At 40.2% G+C, this 25,679-nt stretch overlaps 3 protein-coding genes across 3 annotated transcripts; all 3 read right to left on the reverse strand.

Annotated features, from left to right (window-relative positions):
- Position 1: 1 nt before the first annotated feature.
- Positions 2-8,364, reverse strand: rhoaa (ras homolog gene family, member Aa). Its single transcript, XM_084068541.1, has 5 exons — positions 8,304-8,364; positions 5,851-6,006; positions 3,066-3,186; positions 2,824-2,954; positions 2-1,550 (listed from the first exon to the last, which is right to left on the reverse strand). The coding sequence occupies exons 2-5, from the start codon at positions 6,004-6,006 to the stop codon at positions 1,377-1,379; spliced, it is 582 nt and encodes a 193-aa protein (XP_083924667.1). The 5' UTR covers positions 8,304-8,364; the 3' UTR covers positions 2-1,376.
- Positions 8,365-12,417: 4,053 nt separating this feature from the next.
- On the reverse strand, positions 12,418-14,304 carry LOC311054157 (cationic amino acid transporter 3-like; the record flags this gene model as incomplete). Its single annotated transcript, XM_084070036.1, has 1 exon — positions 12,418-14,304. The coding sequence occupies one exon, from the start codon at positions 14,302-14,304 to the stop codon at positions 12,418-12,420; it is 1,887 nt and encodes a 628-aa protein (XP_083926162.1).
- Positions 14,305-19,578: 5,274 nt separating this feature from the next.
- On the reverse strand, positions 19,579-23,250 carry ndufb11 (NADH:ubiquinone oxidoreductase subunit B11). Its single transcript, XM_084068545.1, has 3 exons — positions 23,014-23,250; positions 21,495-21,625; positions 19,579-19,782 (listed from the first exon to the last, which is right to left on the reverse strand). The coding sequence occupies exons 1-3, from the start codon at positions 23,197-23,199 to the stop codon at positions 19,653-19,655; spliced, it is 447 nt and encodes a 148-aa protein (XP_083924671.1). The 5' UTR covers positions 23,200-23,250; the 3' UTR covers positions 19,579-19,652.
- Positions 23,251-25,679: the final 2,429 nt, after the last annotated feature.

The raw sequence follows: 25,679 nt of genomic DNA on the forward strand, positions 1-25,679 counted from the left end.
ATACATTTGGTCATTCCCTATAACAATTTATTTCCTTTAGAGTACATTGAAAAGAGAACTGAAGAAACATGAGGGTGAATTTGTATACAAAACACATTCTGCCTCACATACCCAAGCTCTTTCAGGAGTTGCTTGCATTTTGCAGATGATAATTTGACATCATTTTCTTTTCAAGAGTTTATTTTCAAGCATTGAACTTTTTGTCTGTTTTATGTTGATTTAGCAAAATATGCACAACTAATACGGAATACTAAGCCAGTAGAATGTCACAAAAAGTTAAAACATACAGTACAAGAGAAAAAAAAAGGGGGGGGGGGGTATTTGAGATGTGATGAATGGAGTGGTGGGAATGCCAGAAATGGGTCAACAATAAAAATAAAATAAAAAAATCACTCCCAATAACAGCCTGGCATGCAGGCAAAAAAACTATTCTGAAAGGGGAATATGCCAATTTGTAAAAGTATTAATACCCAACCGTATACAAAACCATATCCCCTCTCAAACCCTGACAGTGTGTCTGACAGGCCACATCAAGTGAATATCATTATACTGACTAGAAAGCCCAAACTAATGATCAACCAAATTCTTAAGTAAAATTAATACAATACATGAACAAGCTTATATAAAACACTAAAAAAAATCTGTTAGTCTTGTTATCCAAGTATGCATTTAATATGTATTTATAGTCAAAGGCAAATAAAAACATTTAGCTATTTAAATAAATCAAAATTGCTTGTATCAAATGAACTATAATGTTGGACCATTGGTTCATAAAAGAGCTGGTCCACATGAAGATAGGTTAGTCTATCTATCCATAGGCAACACGAAGAAAAGAAAAACACCTACGGAATGGCTGCACAGAGAAGACAAGCACAGACAGACACACTGCAAGCCATGGAGGTCACTGACAGAGTTCGGCAAGCACGCATCATTTTGGATGCAATGATGCCACATATCTCTTTCCAAACTTGTCTCTACCAGAGCAATAATGCTGAGGTTTAGAACCATAGAGAATATCAATCTTTGTCATATTCTCTTCAGAGAACAGGCAGGCCTAGTTAAGGGCACCACCACACTTTGAAAAGCTTAAGTGAGAGATGTATTTTTACTCTTAACCTTCTCTTAGTTGAGGACCTAATTGGAAATCTTAACTGCACAATTTTCATCACTTGACAGCTGACAGCAATCATCTTGGCCCTAAATGTGTATACTCCCTTTTATCATATTTGACCTCCAATCTCTATTTCTTTTGGCCTGGTTTGCTATATTTTTTATCCCATGTGAAATCCTTCCACCCTGCTGTGAAGGGGCGTATGATTTTTGCTTGGCCTGGTTCAATCTTCCCGTCCCTCCCACTCCCGTCTCTCCCAAGCTCTCTATAGCAAAACGCAGGCGTTCTTCTTGTTTCGTTTCTTGGCCTGCAGCGCCGCCCTAGTAGCCATCTCAAATACTTCCCTCACGCCATCTTTCGTCTTGGCTGAGCACTCCAAATAACCGAAGGCATTGATGCGGTTGGCCATGTCCCGTCCCTCTTCTGGCTTCACTGGTTCCTGTTTTACCAGATCAAGTAACAAAAATGTTTTCAAACAATAATGCCTTTATTACTGTGTACATGAAATGGTATAAGCCGTTAAGGCCAACAACTTAATATACAATAAGCTACATATAAGTATTGAAATGGAGGAATAAGGATAAAACATCAAGTGGTGGAGTGGACATTCTCACAGGTTTAAAAAAGTAATGGAGGGATTGTCAGAGGATGTCCTCCTGTAATTAAAAAAGCTCCATGGTAAATTGTCATGGACATAGTGTGATTAGGATTGCTTAAATATGGCAAGCCATCCATTTAGAAACTTTTTGTTACCTGCTCCTTAAAACAAACATTTGGCAAGTGAAAGGTCACACGAGTGACAAGATTAATGAGTTTTGCCTTAGAAATTAACAAACGTTCCGGCTATCCAGCCGTTGTGTATAACTCTCACCATTGCATAAGGTTAACTAACTACGGGCAACCACAAATGGCCAGGTGATGGCCTGATAATTTGTTTATAAATACCCATAGCTTTAAAGAACAGGATAAAATACCATTTGATCAACACAATAACCATGGTGGCCATGTTGAGTTTCTTCCACAGTGACACTATAAGGTAGGGTAAGTGATATTTTTTGGTTAAAACAAAAAGTATTTTATTAAAAGGTTAAAGCACTATATTCTGATAGTAATCATTGCTATAGAGTGTTTGTTCAGTAACAGGAGTCTCCCGGTCTCTCCAGCTCTTTAATAAACAGAAAATACATTTTCCGGTAGGTGTCAAAATCTCAGCCAATCAGGAGAAAGTACCCATTTTCAAGCTTCATTTTCTAGTGTTCCAGTTCAAATTTTGCCTGCTCATTTCTTAGTGTCGTCACTTCCAATTTCACTTGTTTAATCTATATCCTGATTGAGTTCTCTATCCTGATTGGATAAAATTGGAAATGAAACTGAAACGAAAATGAATTTTCTGTTTAATAAAGATCTGGAGAGACAATGAGACTCCTTTTACTGAACAAACACTCTATAGCAATGAGTACTATCAGAATATAGAGCTATTTAACACTTATTTTAACCAAAGAAAATCACTTACCCTGCCTTTAACTGCACGGTGGCACTTTAACTTGCACTGATTGGCCACCTACTGTCGTATCAGCCCCTGGGGTCATCACTTATCAATCCAATGGGATTTTCAGATATCACCCTCTTAAGTCTTTTTATTGCTCCCCTTGCCCTGGGCAAATAAGGTTAGGACATGGCTGGACACCAAACCACGGATATAGGATACAGACCTGTTTCATCTTTGCTAGTTCGCGACGTGTGTGCTCATCATTTCGCAGGTCCTTCTTGTTTCCCACGAGAATGATAGGCACGTTGGGACAGAAGTGCTTGACCTCGGGAGTCCACTTCTCTGGGATATTCTCTGTGTTGAAACACAAGGTATAAGGTCAGGCTCTCCAGACATAAAAAAGGATGGAGAAAAAAAGACCAAAACATGGGACAGAAAGAAGGATCTCTACGATCGAGGTCTCACCTAAACTGTCTGGGCTGTCGATGGAGAAGCACATGAGGATGACGTCCGTGTCTGGATAGGAGAGAGGCCGTAGTCTGTCATAGTCCTCCTGACCGGCTGTGTCCCACAGAGCCAGCTCAACCTACGAACAGATCACTCGTTTAATACAGTAGTGACTCCTCTGACAGACACTGAATGCATCTAGATTGCAGTATGGCTTCAACAAATTGTATCTCATGTTTAGACTTTGGGGTATCCCCTCTGTAAATTTCAGAGTGGATGCAATTCTAAGTAAACAAGATCACTAACCAAATCAATAGAAATCATAGATTATTTTTCTCTGCTGGGCATACACATATATTATACAATTGGTGGGAGATAGTCAACCCCACTAGGTATCCATCCTTGCTGGTTTATCACAGACTATATAACAAGAAGAAAGGCCTTAAATAATGAAGTTGCAAAAAGTGTTGCAATGCGCTATGAGCTTGGCTATTTTCGAGGAAGATGTTTAGTGATGTGGAGGGGAAACGGGAGGGGTCCCAGTATAGATCTCCTGTGGTTAACCAGGAAGGTGTACTTCTTATTTACACTGACGGTCTGGCATTTCATGAAGCTGACTTATTCTCTGATCTGTCTGTCCTCTGTTATCAAAGGTACAGTTTTACAGTAGTTGCTAAGGTGTGTATATATGCCTAGCAACAGAGCAGGCTCTGGCACAGGCGCTGCTTTGCTTCGGTGCACATTCATTGAACTATCACAGAAGAAAAGCAGGCACACTGCAACAAACAGAAGCCTGCAGATAGTAATGTTTTGATATTATTTGGTTACAATTAAAAGTGTTAAATAGCTCTACATTCTTTAATAAAGATTGCTATAGAGTTTGTTTTCAGTAACAGGGTCTACCCATCTCTCCAGCTCTTTCGTAAAGTGAAAATACATTTTCAGTTCAGGATATCAATTTTATCCAATCATGAGAGAGAACTCATGCAGGTTACAGGGTAAACAAGAGAAATTGGAAGTGATGGAGAAAAAAAACTGAGCAGGCAAAATTGGAACACGATAAAATTGAAGCTGATAAATTGGTACTCTCCTGACTGGATGAAATTGGCAACCCACCTGAAAATGTATTTGCTTGAGAGACGGGGGAGACCCATTATGAACAAACACTCTATATTGATGATTCCTGTGGGAATATAGAGCTTCACCTTCAACTATCTTTTTAACCACAAAATATCACTTACAGCACCTTAAAGACAATCTTAATAAATATCAAGGTTTAAGGGCCGTTAACACCACACACTATAACAATAACTATATTGTTCACCATTGTCGTTGTTATAGATGTGGTGTGGACTATGCCATTCACTTGAGTTACAACGATTTTTTTTTATAGTAACTATGTCTTTATAGCTATAGTGTGAACTAACTAATGCACTAATTAACGGGCTGCTCTCTTGGGGGTGGGAGGGAACGTGTGTATGCCTTTTGCAAGAGTTTTCCATTGTTTTCACTGGCCACACCGTCCTTCCCTTTAACTGGGTGGAAGTGGCGTGTGCACACTTGTAGCCAGTCTGTTTACATTATGTAGTTAGCGAGCTAGCCTGCTAACGTGTGCAATTTGTGAACAGGTGATGAAACAATTCTGTCCACACATCTTGCCGACTCGCAGACAGCGTGCTCGGTGTGGGCACTCGCTCGCCTATCGGATTGCTCAGGCACCCCTCACGAGCCTCAATGTCTTGCTGTCAGTGCACCTGCCTTGTTTTCAAAGAAAACTCACAGCAATGGGGGTGTGTGTGGATAGATTTCTTTTTTTTCTGGTGCAAAAGACAAACATGCGGGAGGTACTGAAACAGTTGCTAATCAAGAACATTAATTTAACTAGATGGATTAAAGTTAAAGTCTTGCGTGCTTACAGTCACCTCTCGCACGAGTATAAAGTACTATACCGACGAATACTGTTAGAAAATAAACAAATGAAAAGGGCCGCTTATCAGGCAATAAAGCACTTTTGCTGCCAAGGAGGGCATGTGAAAACGATCTCTGTCATTGCCATTCCAGCAAGTTATGCTAATTGTTTTGCAGGTAAAATACTGGCACTGTAGTGAAAACACCGCTTAATTTGGGGCGGGGACCCCTATTTTTAACTATACCTTTCAGGACGGTAACCCCTTTTGCGGTTCTTGTTGCTATGTACAGTATGTAGCAGAATACATTTGTTGTAATTTTCAAATAAATGTTTGAAGTTTTTCAGAAAACTTAGGTCAGGATTTAGTTTAGATCAGGGGTTCTCAACCTTTTCAGGCCGCGACCCCCAAAATAATGATATTATTTCCCGCGACCCCCCGCGTGCACGTGCGCGGTCCCGTAATTATAATAGGTTATTTGATAATTGTTTATTATCAAAACATTTTTGCAAAAAGTGGGTAAATTGAGTAAATTAACTGATAAAACATGAATTAATGATAGCATAAAAAAATATTTTGTTAAAAAAAAAAGTTTTTTTTTTTGTTTTTTTTTTCAAATTCACCAAAAAATCTGGTGACCCCCCCAAATTATTTGGCGACCCCCCTGGGGGTCGCGACCCCCAGGTTGAGAACCACTGGTTTAGATGGTCACAATGGACTTTGCATTATTGCGTTTATAAGACAATGACCGGCCTCAAGATGAATTCAGATTAAGAATACAAAATTGAAATAGACAGCATCTCAAATGTAAATCAGAGGTTGTTAAGCTTGGAGGTTTACATTTGATCATTACATTTTTTTAATCTAAGTTGTGCCAAGGATGTTCACTAGCTTACCTGTTTACTATCCACCTCGATGTCTGCCACATAATTTTCAAACACTGTGGGCACATAGACCTCAGGGAACTGGTCCTTGCTGAACACTATGAGAAGACATGTCTTTCCACAAGCACCATCACCAACGATCACAAGTTTCTTACGGATTGCAGCCATCTGAAAGCAAATATCTCAGAGTTAAGACAGTAATGCATCACACAATCAATCAAGAGCTCTCAGGTCGGTACTGGACTGACCATGATAGACAATTAGCCAGTGTAGGGAGTGTATGGTTAGTCTGTATCAGAAAGACTGTGAGACGAATAGTTTTACATCACTCAAGCGTAGACACACAATGCACATTCCAAATAGTTAAGCAGATCTGTCAAGAGTTCAGTTTTTGGACGAATGTTTCTGGTTTTCCTCAGTATAATTATTAGCACAAAAATGTAAACTACATTGAGTGTATTCTTTCATGTTACCTGTCTATTTTGTGTATATGTCTGTTTATTTTTGTAAATGAAAAAGGAAGCAATCCATGTATATGAACAGAAATATATAATCCTACCCTGTGCTTCACAATAAAAAAGATTTGAAACAAAAATGTAAACTACAGACTCGTCCCATGTGTTACCCATGGTCTCAAATCATTATCACAAGTCAGGTACAAATATATAACAGTTCGAATAGTGAGTGGGCACTAAAAGCCTGAAACTGTCAAAACAGCACTGACTATGCACTATGCAGTGATATACAGCAAATGATAGCCATATGATACAACCCCACTTAGAAAACTATTTGAATATGACATCACAGATCAGAATGGGATTGAACAGCTTTGGGGTGGCTTCTAGTGTAATTATGAGTATTCTGTTCTCCCAGAACCTCATTTACCTTAATCCACAGGTGACAAACACATTACAGTCACTTAAAGCCTGGAGTCACACATTCTTGAAGAAAGTTACTAGCTATCAAGGCAGTCAGGTTATCTATAGCCAATATGACTTAATGCCATGATGTATCAGGGCTTACATGATGCAGTGGGATACTACTGGTCAGTGTCAGCTGACAATCCATCACCATGACTGAAGTGACATGTTTACAGGCCATTTCCTTTAACAACCATGGCTAATCAACGTTTGAAACTTATTTCCAATGTATAATTGGGGCCTGGCTGCAAATCCAATGGCATTTTAATTTACTAATACAAACTGCCTTTTAAAAATGAATTTCAGGAATATGGGACTGGGAGTCTTGTAGTCAAAATCTCTACTGATAAGGCTGTAGGATGCCAACATCTGTCACTTTTAAGACCCACAACTTCAACAAAGGAAACTATACATAACTACTAATAACACTAAATAGTTGTTATACAACTAATTTATGCTTTCGATCTGAATAGATCTCATATGATAAGATTCCCATGGCGTTCTTCTAATCAACGTCAACTGCAGTCAAGCCCGGTCGGCAGTTCGTGACACATTCAGCATAACAGACGCTGCTTTAGCCTGAAAATGCAGCTAGGAGGCTTCGCCCGTTACTGCTGTCATGTTTCTTTGGAAGGCTAAAAATGATACGATCCATCGAGACGGGCTCAGATGTCAGTTTTGTGGACGTCTCGCTGTGATTACAACACCAGCAGAACACTTGACCTGCCCAACTGTTCATTAACATGACAACATGTCAACTTTGATGTTGAGGCTACACCTGCCAACATCATCTGATGTTGTTCTAGTCAAAGTGTGTGGACCGGTCTACGTTTGGAGTGAGTCTTGGTTAAATAACTTCACATGCTACATGTTTAGCAGTGTTGTCGTCGCTCAGACAGACAGTTCCCCTCCCGTCATCATCAAAGCTAACACAGTTAGCGAGCAGTATTGCCAGATTCTGCGAGAGAAATAAGCAACCACTAAACAGGTCTCTGAAAACAAGCCAAAAAGAAGGGAATATAGGCCACACGAGCACTTTAACTCCATATGCATTGGCTATTTGAAAATAGACGATCTACAAGCTCACGACGCGTCGCTTGTAGATCTGCTGTTTTCAAAAACAAATCTTGAAATAAATTGTGGAATATGTTTTGAAACATTCTGACAAACAGGCTACATATTCATTTGGGGGTTCGTGACATGAAAGTATTTGAGGACCACTAGTTTAAATAATAATTACAACATTTGGAAACAAGCCCAAATAAGCAACTACACGTTAGAAACAAGCCCAAAAAAACGCAACCACTAATACAAGCAACTTTACAGAAAAACAAGCGGACATGGCAACACTGCTAGCGAGCTAACTTAGCTAGCCTCTTTGCTTAGTTTACGGGGGTCAGCGGCCCGCTTATAAAGTCGGCCACACTGTCAACTTGAAGAGCTTAATTCACTGTGTGTCTTTATTGGGTGACTTGACGCATAAACCACAGAGCAGAACGGCACCGACCACGATGAGAGAGGTGGTATAAGAATGTTTTCGTTTACCGTTTTCGTGTGAGATGAGAAGATGCCTCCTCGCCTTCCTTTTTCTTTTCCTGCCCGACCCTTAAAGCCCCGCCCCTTACAGTGTGCCACGCCGATAACGTCCGCCTATGCCCATGACTTCTGGCCAATGGGACGCGGGGGAAATATGAGCGATGGCTGATCTGGACAATGAGCGGAGCGAGTGAATCACCCTATCCACACACAGTTCTATTTTATACCGGTGTTGGCAAGAAAAACGGAAGTAAAGCCTGGTTTGCGTGCTTCGTCGTACGACGGTGTCGCGCGACTGAAATTACAGATCCCACCGTCATACGGTGCAGGATGTAAAACTGCAAACTGACTTGGTACAAGTGGTGGAAAAAGTACTAACATTTGTTACTTAAAGGTAGGGTAAGTGATATTTTGGGGTCAAAACAAAAAGTATTTTTTTGGGGCGGTGTAGCCGCCCCCTATAAGTGAGTTTTGGACACCGACCAAAAGATTTGTATACCCCCTAACCCTTCCATTGTTAATGCAAATCGATACTTTTGCAAAGTCAGCCAATCACATTACAGCTAGTGTCATCACCACTAACTGTAATGTGATTGGCTGACTTTGCAAATTCAGGACTGTGATTGGCTAGCGAAACACATGACACATGTGCAGCCCTATGAATAGCAGTATGGACTTTAAAAAAAGTAAATTATCCTTTTTTTAAAGTGAGTCATGTTGTGATGACCACACACCGCCCACTTCACACTGGGTGTGATTTTTAAAAGGTTAAAGCACTATATTCTGATAGTAATCATTGCTATAGTAGTCCAGGGGCCAAGCCATATTTTGGTAGCCTGGGTGCCAGCCTGCTTCGCTACGTTCGGCGGATTTTTTTTTCTCTCTGCGCTTATCAGTCTGGAATGCCCCCGATTGACTCGTCTTGTAGAACTACACTGGAACTACATATGTTACGTTAGGCAACGTCGTTGCTGATTGGATGTTGTTCAAACGAATGACGAATCAAAACGATCACACCGTTTTTTTTGTCCCGCCCCGCACCACAGACCAATCAGAAGCCACGGTAGGTTTCGAACCTTGGCTGCTGTGTCCCGCCTCCTGGAGATAGGAGGCATTCCAGACAGAGAAGCGCAGAGAGAAAAAAAAATCCGCCGAACGTAGCGAAGCAGGCTGGCACCCAGGCTAATATTTTGGTACCACCTAAGGTGACCGTAAAGTTTTTGTATTTTTGTCTTCCTACATATCTCTAGTTTATATTTTGGTATGATAACCCTTCCAATATTGTAGCTTAATGGCAGTTATCGGCTAATGTATCCGGTAGGAGACACAAAGTAGAATCTTTGTGTCTCCTACCGGAAATACACCCGGGCATCAAATTATTGCGACAAAAACCAAAATATATACATGTATTCAAGGCTTCATGGGGTGTGCAATTGATAGAAAATAAATAATTTTTTGGGTGAACTCCTCCTTTACGTTTCCCAGGGGGACTCTCTACCCATTCAGCTATGACCACCCTAGACCGAAGGAGGGTCAACTTTTACAAGCTTATGGAAAGCAGTCTTTTTGCAAACACCAAAAATCTGAGAAGTTATCAATTGCACACGCCATGAAGCCTTGAATACATGTATATATTTTGTTTTTTTTCACAATAATTTGATGCCTATGTGTATTTCCGGTAGGAGACACAAATATTCTACTTTGTGTCTCCTACCGGATACATTAGCCGGTAGGTAGTGATAACTGCCATTAAGCTACAAGATTGGAAGGGTTATCATACCAAAATATAAACTAGAGACATGTAGGAAGACAAAAATACAAAAACTTTACGGTCACCTTAGGTGGTACCAATTTGTGAAAATATCAGTGTTGGCCCCTGGACTATAGAGTGTTTGTTCAGTAACAGGAGTCTCCCCGTCTCTTTAATAAACAGAAAATACATTTTCCGGTAGGTGTCAAAATCTCAGCCAATCAGGAGAAAGTAGGCTACCCATTTTTAAGCTTCATTTGTATAGTGTTCCAGTTCCAATTTTGCCTGCTCATTTCTTAGTGTCATCACTTCCAATTTCACTTGTAGACCAATTAATTGTTTATTACTAACATTGAGACTGGATGCGCAGGTGATTGTTTCACGCAATCAATTTCCAACCTGTTGTTTCGGGATGCGCTAGTTTCAGCACACCCCAACCCCCTCTTGTGTGTTGGCTAGTGTGGCACGTCCTGGCGAGACCTGATAGAATGGGTTTCATTTAGCGCATACTGGTTGCACGCATACTGGTTCTTATCAGTGTAACGTCGTCTGTTAAGGGGTCTTAGTTCTCTAAACTGATTGGATAAAATTGGAAATGAAACTGAAACTGAAACGAAAATGCATTTTCTGTTTTATAAAGAGCTGGAGAGACAAGGAGACTCCTTTTACTGAACAAACACTCTATAGCAATGAGTACTAGAAGAATATAGAGCTATTTAACACTTATTTTAACTAAAGAAAATCACTTACCCTACCTTTAAGTAAAAGTATCAATACTGCAATGTAGAAATACTCTGTTACAAGTAGAAGTCTGGTATTCAAAATTTACTTGAGTAAAAGTATACAAGTATTGGCATCAAAATATACTTAAATTACCTAAAGTAAAAGTGCTCATTATGCAGAATGACAAGTTTTAAAATGGCACAAAAAAACAAAACTGTCCACCAGGAGGCGCCATGGATGTATATTAAGATATTCTATTAACATCCATTCTATTTTACATACATTTATCATGACTCTTAAATTATTATGCACATTAGCCACTTTTTTATGCACTTTATTCTACTTCTATGCTCCAATTCTCTATCTACTCTCTCTTAACTGCATTGATGGAGGCCTACACAATTAAGAATTTCACCCATGTGATAAAGTTTGATTCTGATTCTGATGACCAAGCCCAGTTTCCTTTGTACATCGTTGTGTTAATTCAGTTGTTTGTGTTAACTCAATCTTTTTCATGTCAAGGGCCTCCAAATTAATATATATATTTGGCCCCGGACCCCAACGTTAAGTAGCCTACTGTAAGTATATTTTGATGCCAATACTTTTGTTTACAGATCTGTTTCCCTACCTTGTTAATATTTTGGTTATGAGTATTTTGGTTATTGATTGTTTGTTTCCTTTGTATATTCCCATATAGCCTTAAATCATCATTTCCATCATCACCATCGTGTCCATAACCTGTATGCCATTGCCATCACAAATAAATGAGAACTGTTAAACATCCTATATACTCTTATCGGTATTCATTTATCAGTATTCTTTTTAAATTTACAAGCTTGCTATTCTTTGAAACTATACTCACGTTCTAGGTAGTTATCTGGTTTTACTTCAGTCTCACACCGTCGACACAGACATCTTCAAAGGGGAGTAGTATGCACATCCAAATCAACGCCGGTGCAGGACAAAGTACACAGATCAGAAGCTCTGTTTACTGAATTGAAGTAAATAGGAGGCCAAAGCAAAACGAATATGAAAAAAAAAAATCACATCCAAAACAACTCTCTCAGGGTAATCTCAGTGCTCTTGTTAAGTTTGTCCTCCTATTTAGGAATTTACAATTCATCAAATACTGGAATATTGGATCAGAAATGCGACAAACAAAAAAGATCTCCATGAATTCAAGGCTTCATGGGGTGAGTAATTGATAGGAAAAAAAAATAGCGATCAGCATGTGCTTCTTCCACATTTCCACAGTGCCTAGAGTCTCCTGGTGTCGCCACATATTGGCACTGTTGGCACGGGTCGCCTGGAGGAGGGTGTCCGTTGTAAGACCCGAAACAGCCAGTGACTCCAAGTAACAACAGTGATGATGTGTCCAAGTGCATCATTTGATGTTTTATTGACCGACTCTTTTTCATTTAGAATATATTTGCTAATTAAAAAAAACGTCTAAAACAAACATGGCCTGAGTAGTTCGCATTTCGAGCCAATGTCAAATAATTTTTGGTTAAACAAACTGAAACTGTGGATAGGCTGTACTGTCCCTCTACTTCCAACGTCTATGAGTATCACAGTATTCATTCGTAGTCACTTCTGGGCAGGCAAGGCGTTCATTATAAGCAGTTTATAAATCTCCAGATGGGGTTAAGGCTAAACACAGACAGGGAGACCCTCCAACATGTCACTGTCATCAGAGGCTCCCTGGTGGATGGGGCCCTTGCTCCGGAGTGTTGGCTCGTACTTGCACACAGGTGAGCTGGCTGACTCGCTGCTGTTTCTGATACCATACAAGAAGTAGATGGCAAAGCCGATGGCCATCCAGACAGCGAAGAGGAACCACGTGCCCACGTCTAGCTGCATCATGAGGTAGATGTTGACAAACACACTGAACAGAGGCAGCCAGGGAAGCAGAGGAACCTTAAAGATGAGAACCTCATTGCTCTCAGGTTGTCTCCAGATGATGATGACACAGATGCCACAAAGCAGTGCCAGGACCACGCACGCTGTCACCACGGCAGGATCCGCGGCCAGCAGCTCTGGTTGTTTACAGGTCAGAACCACGCACAGGATGGTGATCAGCACCGAGATAATGGTTGTGGTGGCATAGACAATGTTGCCAGAGGTCTGTGTCGATGTCTTCCCGCTGGGGAAGAACAGTAGCTTGAGGATGAAGCTCTCATGGAGGGGCCTGTCCTCTAACTCTGTCTGGCAGGAGGAATTCAGATTTCTTGGCTGGTACCTGAGGATGAGCACACAGATGGCCACCAGGGTGTAGGCCAATAGAGTCCCAAGGGACATGAGGTCCACCAGAGCTGCCACTTCAAACAGGAAGGCCATCAAGGCAGCAACAATGCCGGAGATCACAGTAGCCAGGAGAGGGGTCTTAGTTTGGGCATTCATCCTGGACAGAACTCGGAACAGCAGCCCATCCTCTGCCATGGCATAGATCACCCTGGGCATGGGGAACATGGAGCCAAGCAGGCTGGTGGAGAGGGCGCAGAGAGAGCCCACGGCCACAACATATCTAGCCGGGGCCCAGCCCACGTGGCTGAACGCCTCAGGTAGGGGGCTCTGAGTGTCGAGTTGGTAGTAAGGCATCATGACGGTGAGTGCTGCCGACACACCAAAGTAGGCAAAGAAACAGATGAGTAGGGATGCTATGATGCCTATGGGGATGGAACGCTTGGGGTCCTTGGATTCTTCACTTGCTATGGCGATGCTGTCGAAACCTACGCAGGCGTAGAAGCAGGTTGCGGCGCCGGACAGAATGGCGCTCAGGCCGAATGGAGCGAATCCGCCTTTGCCGAAGTTTTCTTCAATAACAGTTATGTCCACTGTGCGGTTGGTGGAGTTCAAGAAGCTAATGAAGTCCTCCTCTGTGAGATTCCAATTGGCTATGTTCCCCTTGATGAAGCCAGAGATGATAATGAATCCCAGAATCACAAGGTTGATGCCCGTAAAGATTTTGGTAACCAGCACCGACTCGCTCACACCGAACACCAGCAGGCCAGTGAGCAGCAGCACCAGCAAGAGGGCAAAGGGGTCAGGGTACTCCGCAAAGATGCTCCCAGGAACCTTCATCTCCATGGTGGCTCTGAAGAAGCCGGAGATCTTTTGCTCCACCAGGTTGTCAAAGGTGGAGCTCCATACCCTAGCCACGCTGGCTGTGCCAATCACATGCGACAGGATGAGGTTCCAGCCTGTGATGAACGCCCAGATCTCTCCAACTGCCACATAGCTGTAGAGGTACGCCGAGCCTGTCTTGGGCACACGGGTACCAAACTCAGCGTAGCACAGCCCCGACAACATGGAGGAGAGAATGGCAATGAGGAAGCAGAGGACAATGGCGGGCCCCGCCTTCTCACGTGCCACCTCTCCAGCCAGCACGTACACACCAGCTCCCAGTGTGGAGCCCACACCCAGGGCGATGAGGTCCAGGGTGGATAGGCAGCGGGCGAAGCGTGTTTCCTCACCGGAGCAGTCAAGCACCCGCCGACGCAACAACGCTTTGCCCAAGATGGCCAGCTTGTGAGCCATGTTATATCGTTATGTGTGGGAGAAATGTATTTGTCGCAATACGTCTTCCTTTTGTTGAGCATGCAACCGCACTGCTCAAACACATTTCATTTTGAAGTAAATCTGAAATGATTACAGTTATAATTACTTATATATTCGGTATCGATGATGTCATCTTATACATGATGCCATCATCCATACTGAATATATAAATATTTGACTAACCTCTTTCAGGGTCAAGCAGTCTGTTTTTTATTGAATACTTTATTAGTCAGACATATAAACAGTACAGTACAGTAAGACATTAAGGCTAAAGGGATAACACAAAAAAGTCCTGGGGACTTTCTCCATTGTGGTCCTATGTATTCAATTAATCAACATAGAATAAATATTTACTCAATAACACGTCATCAACAATTACAAAAAAGTACAAAGTACTATATGTACAAAAGAGAAAAGGTAGAAACGGCGGCAGTGAATGACACCTCCCTTTGATGGGAATTTACATTTACCTCCCCTTATGGTCTCCTGATGTATTTTCAAGCCAATTTTGAAAGAACGATTCACATCTTTTAATGGATGGTGTCAGGGCATTCCACATTTTGGTGGCAGAGTAGTAGAATGAGAACTTTCCCATGTTTGTTCTAGATTTGGGTAGTATCAGATCATGGTCGCTCATAGTGTTGTGGCTGTGGGTGTCACTCACTTTGGAGAAGTAGTTAGTTAGGTATGAGGGTATTGAGGGCACTGTCCCTTTGACTATCTTAAATACCAATCCCATTGATATTTAGGTGGGTCATGGGCTTGAGGCCAAGAAGTAGTCATATCAGTTTGTTTTGGGACGTCTGAAGCTTAGTTTTTAGTGACATTGAGTGATTGACATGTTGAAGAACCAAGAGGTGCAAGCATAATCAAAAAGGCATTGGGGGCTCCAGCTAGTCTTGAGAGCACTTGTGTTGACAAAAGAGGAAATCCAGCCCAATAATCTTGTTCTTTGATTGACTTTCTTTTGATGCAAATGTTTTCACCTGTCAGTTTGTTGACCAGAATACAGCCCAAATAGGTAACCTCTTTGCTTGAGATTACTATATTGTCAACACCGACCTTGAAATCATTTGCATACTACGGGTATGTTTGGACCCAAAAATAATGGATTCTGTTTTACCAAGGTGTAATGACAGTTTGTTATCGGAAAGCCAAGTGCTTTCCGATACCAGGAGTGCTGAGTCAACAGCGAACAAGAACAAATTGCAGTTACAGGCTGCTTTCATGTCATTTACCAGAGCTGAAACCTTGACCAAATTGGAGTCATGCATCCTATCTAACCCTCCTCAGGAAACAATCTTGTAAGGCTGACATATTTAAATATCCACATATAAATGAACAAAACCACTTAAACCCTATTAGCTATACATCAATGACCAGAGTCCCCCAGGGGTCTATACTATTTGCCCCCTTTTGCCCTCAACACCTATTATCTTTGCTCGAAATAGACACTCTATAGAGTGATCTATTTCTGCTGAATGTTCCCCCCAGAAAAGGGATGCTAGGGTTTAAAACAAAATGTTATTGCAGACATGAGCAACATTAAATGTTGAAATGCATATTTCATATCATACGTTTTAAGCCTACAATATATTAAGCCAAAGTATATAGCCAAAAGCCAATAGACAATCAATAAGAACCTTTTTGTGTAAGTTTTCTTCCCGCAGTGCAGTCAAGAATAAAGAAGAGTTAACCACTTAATCCCTATTTTATACTTGTCATACAACAGGGTCCCATTACATTTTGTGAAAATCTTTGAAAATGTTCACCTATGACATGCTCAAATAAATAGGGACGTCAGGATGAAAGTGGAAGGCTATATATCCAGGATGGAGGGAAGCTCATGTCACCTGATGCTCTGGGCTGACCGTATCACACTCTCTAGCACTTGTGACATAAGACAGAGTAAAAAGAAATATCAACCCTGATTTCACTTGGGTAAAATAACTTAATTTATATGTTATTACGGTCTTATATCAATAACAGTATAAATCCACAGATTTAGAAATACACTGTTTTCACCCAAAAGCATCCATTTGTTTATAGTACGTTTTCATGCGAGTTCCTTTTGGGCTTCTATATACAATGGCAGTACCACACATCATGATACAACACTAAATGTTGAAAATGCACTGATTCGGTTGATTTTATGTTTTTGCACGTCATCAAACACTTAGTAATGACAAATTAATGTAACTCCCTAACTTGATATTTCTGGTAAAGACTGGGGAATACTGCTGCTAAAAATAGTGTTATGTCAATTTATTCCTCAGTCTATACACCAGACTCTTATCCATGGAGAACTCATTACACTTCAATTGTCATATATTTTATAAGGTGTAGTATTGAAAATGTGTTTTGCCAATATCAGACTATATTGTTGATACCTCCCTATTTCCAATTTTCCGCTTGAGCTTATATGGCAACTCTTATAGTCATATGGAAAAGACTAATATTCATGTTATTTTTTTTTTAAATAATACATTCAAATGTTTTAAAGTGAAGGAATTTATACATTTTTATGCAATTACAACACAAGTTATTTGTACTGACATTTACTTGTATAAAACTGAATGAAAATGTGAAAAAAAGATTATAAAAAATTAGACCAGTCTTTTAGAGAACATAATGTCTACATCAGTCAAAATCCAAGAGAGATATCTCCTGCTTCCTCAAAGAATCCACGATAAAGTCAAGATGCTGAAGGGTAGACACTTCGTATTTTGGAAACCAGACAGGATGGCAAAACAACTCTGTTGTTTTTCCCAGGTGTTCCTCCTCTCAGCGCCCACTCACGGACAACTCGGTAGGAGGCTAGTCTGCACTGCCTGTTGAAGAAGAAACACAATAGTTTTAGAAATTGAATGCAACAATGTAAAACGGACAATGTCTTTGCTGTGTTTACTGTCTACTATAGCTTGGTAGATGATGTAGCTGAGATGTAATATTTGGAGGACTTTCTATTGTTTAATTAGAATAAAAATACTATAAGTAAAAACAAAAATGTTGATGCAGTTTGTATTTTCCAGAATGCCAACGTTGATGAACACAAATCATGTAATGGTGAACAAAACCATAGATCCGTTGCTCACTTACGTATATATTTGTATTAGGTAAATAATAGTAATTATAACAGTATGATGTTGTAGGCTACTTACATGACGGAAAGGCGCCCATCCTCTCCTTCAGCCATTGGTCGTTTCTGCCAATTTATTGTTGAGCGATGAAAAGTTTCAAGCACTGCTCTGTTGAGTAGAGAGGATAAACCTTCTTTTTCTGTGATACAGCCACACGGTAAAGCTGTGTCTTCTTCTTCTTCCTCTGGTTCGTCGTCACCTCCATTGACTGGCCTCCACGTCCACTCTGGCCAGTCTTTGCAGCATTTACATTCAATTTCTAGTGGCTTTAGATCGCATTGTCCACAGTTACACCAAAATAAACTTTCAGTTCTCCGCGGTGTTTCTCCACCGTCTGCAGCATTTGCTGCCTGGTCTATCCGTGCCTCCTCCTTTAGACGCAGCTCTTCATCGGTATATTCTGGCTCAAACATGTACGGCTCGTCACCATAATCATCGTCAGACATATATTCGGCCATTGTTGAAACTGTGTTTCTGCTAATAAAAGTGTGCAACTTCAAAAGGCTAGGATGAGTGAGAATAGAAAAGGCGCCCCTGGAATGTAAACAACAGGAAGGGGGGGGCGTTCTAGCCGAGTCTCGCGAGAATCTCGCATAGGAAACGCAACCAGGCAGATCTGTAGGGACGGCAGCTCTAGAGTGACAAACAGTGCATGTGTGAGTGCCAGGACACTATTAGCAGTGGTGGAAAAAGTACATTTTTTTTACTTAAGTAAAAGTATCAATACCGCAATGTAGAAATACTCACACTTTACTTTACTTACAAGTAAAAGTCCGGAATTCAAAATGTACTTGAGTAAAAGTACAAAAGTATTGGCATCAAAATGTACTTAAAGTACCAAAAGTAAAAGCACTCATTATGCAGAATGTCAAATTTCAAGTTTTTAAATGTATAAAAATCTTTTGAAAATAGCCGATCTACAAGCTCACAATGCGTCGCAAGCTTGTAGATCGGCTTTTTTCAAATGGCCAAAATATATATACGTCTGAAGTAGTTAATGTGTGTTTTGTAATAATAATCAAAATCTACAAAGTAACTAAAATTTTCAAATAATTGTAGTGGAGTAAAAGTACAATATTTGCCTCTGAGATGTAGTGGAGTAGAAGTAAAACTATTGGAAATTGGAAATACGCAAGTTAAGTACAAACTGACTATTAGGGGACGGTTAGTGAAAAAAAAAAAAGAAGTTTGGATGCTACAGGCTCCCGTTCCAGCTGTGGGAGGGGTCGGCAGAATGGAAAACAGGGGCAATCTATGAAAAAGGTCAACTGCATCAGGTATGTTGGTACATGATTATAGGCAGATTCAGGCCATATGTGTTTTCCTATGCATTTGATGCTCATTTTTCCATTATTAAGTCTTTCCTCTCAATTTTCAATGAGCATTTCTTGCTTAGTTTCTCCATCCACTTAAAGGGTACATTTAGAAATAATTTGTCTTTAACTCATAATTTAGTTAAAGCAAAAGCTGTAACAGTTTTCAAATACGGAAGGATCATGTATTCCCTGAAATCAAGAACAGAACTTTGAGATCTCCATAAGTGGTACATTTTGAAGAGCCCTCTGTATACCCGAAAACCTCAATAAGATATGTAAGAGGGGTTCAGTTCCCTTTAGGAGTAAACACAAAAGATGGATGATGAGTAACATAGGATGCAAAATACAATTAAAGATACTAGAATAGTGTTATGTTAGGGTTTGGTGACAAATTCAAATACAACAACACTTTACTAAATACCTCAACATTGATAATTCTCATGATATTGTGAGGTGTGACTATTTTTACACTTTTTACACTATGAGATTTTTGACAAACAATCGTCAGTAATGCCTAATAACTATGTGGGTAAGGGTAAATAATAGAACAGTAGTACAACAGTACACCCGTGGACATGACACTACTATGTCACAAGGACCACCATATGAACCCTTGATGCTGGGTGGAGGCATTGGGTACCATTTTTATAGTCTTTGGTATTGACTCAAAAAAGATTAAACCCGACCTTCCAATGTCAGGAGGACCCTCTAACCACTGAGCTGGTATGATTTATTAATTGGTTTGTTTTACAAGTCCCGCCGTTATAAAATGTTATTGTTCACAAAGCTCACACATGTCCAACAGGTACATATTTATTACACAATAATAATCAAATACAATTTACAGTTAATGTCGATCTTATTGTACATCCTACTCCTCTCCACCTCCAGGCAGCACAATCTTGCTTGGGTCATAGTAGTTCTCATCCATTACAGCAAGACCCTCCGCTTCTCTTTGCTTGATCAGTAGCTCAGCTTCCCTTCTCGCCCACTGCCGCATGCTGGGTTAAGACAAGAGAAACAAACATGATCACACTGTAATTCATCCTTCTACCACAATGTCAAGATCAATCTGCAATAGTCCCTCCACTGCAAGGTTGTCCTGCGATTTTCAGTCTCATATTCACCGTTTAAAGTCTGTACATGTCATCATCCTTGGAGGACAAGTGAATACCAAAAATACAAACAATATACCTTAGGGTTAGGGTTAGGGCTTGCAGGCTCCCTCCTTGCTTTGTCAATAACAGCATTCCCAAACTCTATAAAATAGTTTCCAATGCAAAAAAGGCAACCCTATAGCTAATGTCATACAAAGTGAACAACTGAATAGAAATGAACAAAAATAATCATCAACAATACTGAAGTTTTGATAAAATTTGATTAAAAAAAGTGTTTAGCAACGATCGGGGGATTGATCGTACTGGAGATTGAAATTCTGACTGTGACTACTTGAAAAGGTAAGAAAAACAACATCGCTGGCACTATTGGCAATTATTTATGTATTTACTTGCCACTGAATGAGTTAAGAGCAAATTATAAACTCTGCATCCCTATTTGAGGATTAAACCCATGTTTACCAACTGTGCCTGTAACACAGTAGTCCCACAGTAGGTTGTCTTAATACTATATGATTATCAACATTAATCATTAGTGCAACAAGACAACATTTTCTTGGTATTTGGAATAGAGGCAGGCAGGTAATATTTGGGTCGTCTCCAGTTTAAGACTGGGTGCCTTCTGACCTTTGACATACATGGGTCAATACCCACTTTAATACAGAAATCCCACATAAGAGCCATCATTAATGCCAGTTTTTCTTTTTCTTTTTACACAGAACCAAACAAAGACCCCTGTATGTGATTTTCATCACCGCAGTATCAGCATCTAGTATTATGCTATGAAAGATGACAGCTGCTGTATTGATTAACAATTATACTCAACTACACATTTATTTCACAAAATACAGACCAGTCCCAGAAGCACCAGTATTTCACCATTTTCCTTCACAGAGCAACATAAAGGCTGTTTTCCAAATAAGAAAGTTGTATAACCACTCAGCTGTAGTCAAAAAGATAATTCTAAAATTACAAAACTTTCTTTATCATAATAAATATATTCTCCCTTTCTCTCACTCTTTTTCTCTCTCTCCCACGTACATACACTGTACAACTAGAGATCATGACAGCTGTCAATAGCCTTTACAGCCAACACGTAAGATAGCCTATGCATTTATTTAAAAAAAAACAAGTGAATGTTGTGTATTGCTATTCATTTAATTTAGGGTCAGCTGTTGCCGCTGTAAGGTTAGGACTGAATCTCCTGTCCTCAATTTTCTCATGAAATAAAGGCGTTGTATTTTTCCGATGAATATAAAGTCAGGTCAGGTTGTGAAAATAGATGCGTTGAAGCCGTTTTTTTGTGTGAGTATAAGGAGGAGGAGAAACTAAAGGGGGAATGAGAGACGTCCTGCCCTGTTGACTGTGCCTTTTACACAGACGGCTCTGTGACTACCTCCGCTGCCAGCTCTAAGGCGGTACTATATGTCCATACCGTAACATTCCCACCTTGAACAGGCGTAAAAGGTACAAATGGTTCACTTTTCAATTGTTAGGCTATAAATACTATTACAAAGTCTGAACTATGAAGTATAAGACTAAAACAAAATCATGGACGGTGCCATGTACATGAACATTTATTTAACTAATAAACTCACCCATGGTCTGGTAGGTAGTGGATAAATGTTCCACCAATAACAAGAGCCATGGAGATGCCAAAGAAGAAGCCTATCTTCATGTTCCATTCATCAACCACAGGATCAGTTGAGAACCCATGGAAATCTGGATTCTGACGGAATAAAAAAACGTTAAAAAAAAAAAATTAACATTTAAATATATAGAAATACCCACATTGCAATTTGCAAGTCACAGTATAACTAATAACAGTAAACATAGGAAGTGTTTAAACTCAAGCATTCCCACAAAGGTTGCTCATCTGAGGACGACTAGCAGAGAATATCCAAGCCCTTTCCCAGTCCTCAAGTCAATTTCCTTTTTGTGTGCAGGTATTGGTAGACTGGATTGGCACATAAACTAATGGAGATAGTTCAATGAGAAGAAATGCACCTGGTGCATTGCTCTGAGGATTAAAAGCATAATGTCAGACAAATGTGTGCACATTGACTGCACCCAGTGAAATCCTCAGTGTTCATTTATCCATTTAAAAGGTAGGGTAAGTGATATTCTTTTGTTATTGTTTTGTTTGTTAAAATATTAAAGAACTATATTCTGATAGTAATCATTGCTACAGAGCTTTTGGTCACAGGGGTCTCTACAGCTTTTTAGAAAAACAGAATATACGTACATTTTCAGGTAGGTGACAAAATGTAAGCCAATCAGGAGAGAGTATTGAAAATACATTTTCTGTTTAATAAAGAGCTGGAGAGACATGGAGAGTCCCTTTACTGAACAAACACCCTATACAATGAGTACAGAATACAGAGCTTATAGAATTGTAACCTAAGTAAATCACTTACCCTACCTTTAAGTGAGTGTACAAATGGTCCCATTTGTATTTTGTACACTTTCAGAGTTAAATTAAGGGCCTACACACACCAATCTGGCATTAATTTAATCGACCAATTATTTGTTTACTAACATTGAGACTGGACGCACAGGTGACTGTTTTACGCAATCAATTCTCAAACTGTTGTTTCGGGGTGCGCTGGTTTCAGCACACCCCAACCCCCTCTTGTGTGTTGGCTAATGAGGCGCGTCCTAGCGAGACCTGACAGAATGGGTTTCATTAAGAGCATACTGGTTGCACGCATACTGGTTCTTATCAGTGTGACGTCGTCTGTTAAGGGGTCTATAGGGTGCATTCTCAGTTTAAATCAATGTAGCCCAGTCGTTCTCAAAGTGTGTTTCGGGGACCTCCTGTAGTAAAAATGATAAACAGTTTAAATTAGAAATGCAGCCTAATGTACCACATACGTTTATTTGGGTGTTCTTGAAATGAAAATGTTTGAGAACCACAGCTGACTAGCCAATGTAGTAACCATGTCTTCTTCCATCACTAGCTATGTGTTATCAATGTTTACCTTTCCCCCCCATTATGATCAACTAAGCATGCTGGCAGTGGCAAGTGGCAACCCTAGAAATGCGATGCTGCCTGGACCATAGAGTTAGGTCTGGTCAGTTGACAGTCTGTCAACAGAGCGGGTGAACTGAACTCACCTTCACGTACGGGCTGACCTCGCTGTGTCCGTGACTTTCCCCGGCATGCGACGGCTGTAAATCGGACACGGTGGCAGAGCCAGCGGCTCCGGACGGCTGCGACTGCGACACATACCGAGCTCCGCACGCTACACCGGGCCGGAGACGTGCCAGACCGGGCCCCAAACGAGCTAAACGGGGCAACATCTTGACCGTTTTGCTCTGCTCACTCTGACGATGTCACGACCCGGAACAGGAAGCACTTCAGGTTTATTTGGAATGCACGTCGACGGCAGTGTTGCCATATTTTGTGAGAGAAATAAGCAACCAGGTCTAGGAATACAAGCCCAAAAGAAGCAACCCTAGGAGACTAGGCCAGTAGGCCACACCATGAGCACTTTAAACTTTGGCTAGTTGATAGCTCCGACGGAACCGCTCCCTCCGCTGCGAGATGAGGTTCCTCGTTTCTCGGTGCCGTTTTAGCAGGACATTGTAGCACATTTTCCACTTTACATGTTTCTTACCCCTTTCTGCACATCGTATCCAAAAAGTAAAGGTTTTCTGCTATGCTCTCAGATGTTTGAAGTTCTAGCGCGCAATAAAAGCTATCCAACGAGTTGAAAAAAGTATTTAATTCGCCTCTGTCTTCAACCGGTTCCATAATATTTTGCATTAGAAGATGCAATTCAACATTTGACCAGTAGGGGAATAAGTAATGTTATCTCTACGGGCGCAACTCTTGCGCAATGTCTTAAAAACATGTAACCTAGAACTTAAAACACCTGCGAGCATGGCAGAACACCTTTACTTTTTGGATACGATGTGCAGAAAGGGTTAAGAAACATGTAAAGTGGAAAACTCTTGAAATAAAATGTGGAATATTTGGAATATTTAAACATTCTAACAACACAAATGCTCCCCCTGGCACACAACATTTATGAAAATATTTGAGAACCACTGGTTTAAAAAAATGTATATATTTTTTTTGGAAGCAAGCCCAAATAAGCAAGTACATTTTAGAAACCACGCAACTACCAATTTTTACAAGCAAAACAGAACAGAAAAAGAAGCCCAAAGTTGCTTATAATAAGCCGACATGGCAACGCTGGTCGACGGTCGTCACAAGTTTACAAGAGGAGCGCCGCCTACTGGTTGTAGAACGAAACGAACCAAAGAACACTGTAAACGTCATCAAAACTCATTTACGTAGGCTACTATATATTTTAACCTCCTATTTTCATCCACGAAAGTCCCATCTTTAATTTAGATATAAGGCATGAACGCAGGAGAAAATATAACTATTATAAATAATAACTATGCAAGTCTACATTTCAAAATATGTCTGTATTAGTAATGATGAATGATGTACCACTGTTTTATTTATTAGGTGTTCCCACAGAAAATAACCGAGTACTTTTGAAAACAAACAACGAACAATGTTCGTTGTTTGTTTTCAAAAGAAGCCTACTCCCTGTTATTTTCAGTGAACACACGTAGAGGATACGTAAGCCGTATGGGGGCGCTCTACACCACAGAATGAGTCAGACTGCTAGAACCATAGAGTTTAAAAAATAAGGCTAGAACCCATACCGATTCTGTGTTAAATTATATCTAGAGTTGACATTGGCCTAGGCTACTTCATTCATTGCGCTGCAACAGTTGCTCAACTATAAACATCTGCACATAAAATAAATCACTATACAACATCTGATACGTTGATTGATATCATACAAAGACTGCACGATGCTCCACTGCCGAAATAGCTCAGTTGGGAGAGCGTTAGACTGAAGATCTAAAGGTCCCTGGTTCGATCCCGGGTTTCGGCATTTTGTTCAGAGTATTTTTTTACTGAGCAGTAAATGACATAGGCTTGCTTAAGTAAAAGCCATACTCGATAAAATACATAATGATAGCGATCAAAGGCTATAATGAGACATATTAATACTCACCCTGTAATATATCTGGTGTTCCGCTCCCAGAGGTTATCAAGAGATCTAGTGTTATGGTCCGTTTTGTGCATATACTCGAGGAGTTTTTTTTGTTATAACTGCGTTATTACAAAACATTACTCAACGTTACATTAGCAGTAAGTAGGCTAATAAGGTCATTTGGCGCTTGCATGGCCAATGTTCAGAATTATTTATTTCACTGCTGGCCTGCCAAAATTGTGCCAACAATATAATAATAATATATTATTATTATTATTATTATTATTATTAATACTGTTGTTGTTGTGTCCCTCGTAGTAGTTTTTGGGGTAGGCTATATTATTTTTGTAGCCTACATTGCTCAATCATGAATTCTTCCACTATGCAGTGCATTTATTTAGAATCAGAATCAGAATCAACTTTATTGTTACATCACAGGTTTGAAATTCGTTTTTGTGCAAGCTCATCGTTTTTGTTATTTGAGAAAGGGAAGAAGGGGGCGAGGGGAAGAGTGGTCAATAAAAAACAAACACATTATCTCCATAACATAGATAGGCTATTACTGGTAAGGTGTAGACAGGATTTAATTAGCTATTTTAAAAGCACCCTGGGAGCAGAAGAGATTTGGGAGTTTTATTATAGTACAGTGGTTCCCAAACGTTTTAACTCGAGACCCAAAAAATACATTTGATGTCTACCCGGGACCCAAACTAGTGAAAATAGCCGATCTACAAGCTCACAATGCGTTGCAATGCAAGG

This window comes from Gymnoscopelus microlampas (genome assembly GCF_963454915.1).
Source record: "Gymnoscopelus microlampas genome assembly, chromosome: 10".
In the NCBI taxonomy this organism is placed as follows: domain Eukaryota; kingdom Metazoa; phylum Chordata; class Actinopteri; order Myctophiformes; family Myctophidae; genus Gymnoscopelus; species Gymnoscopelus microlampas.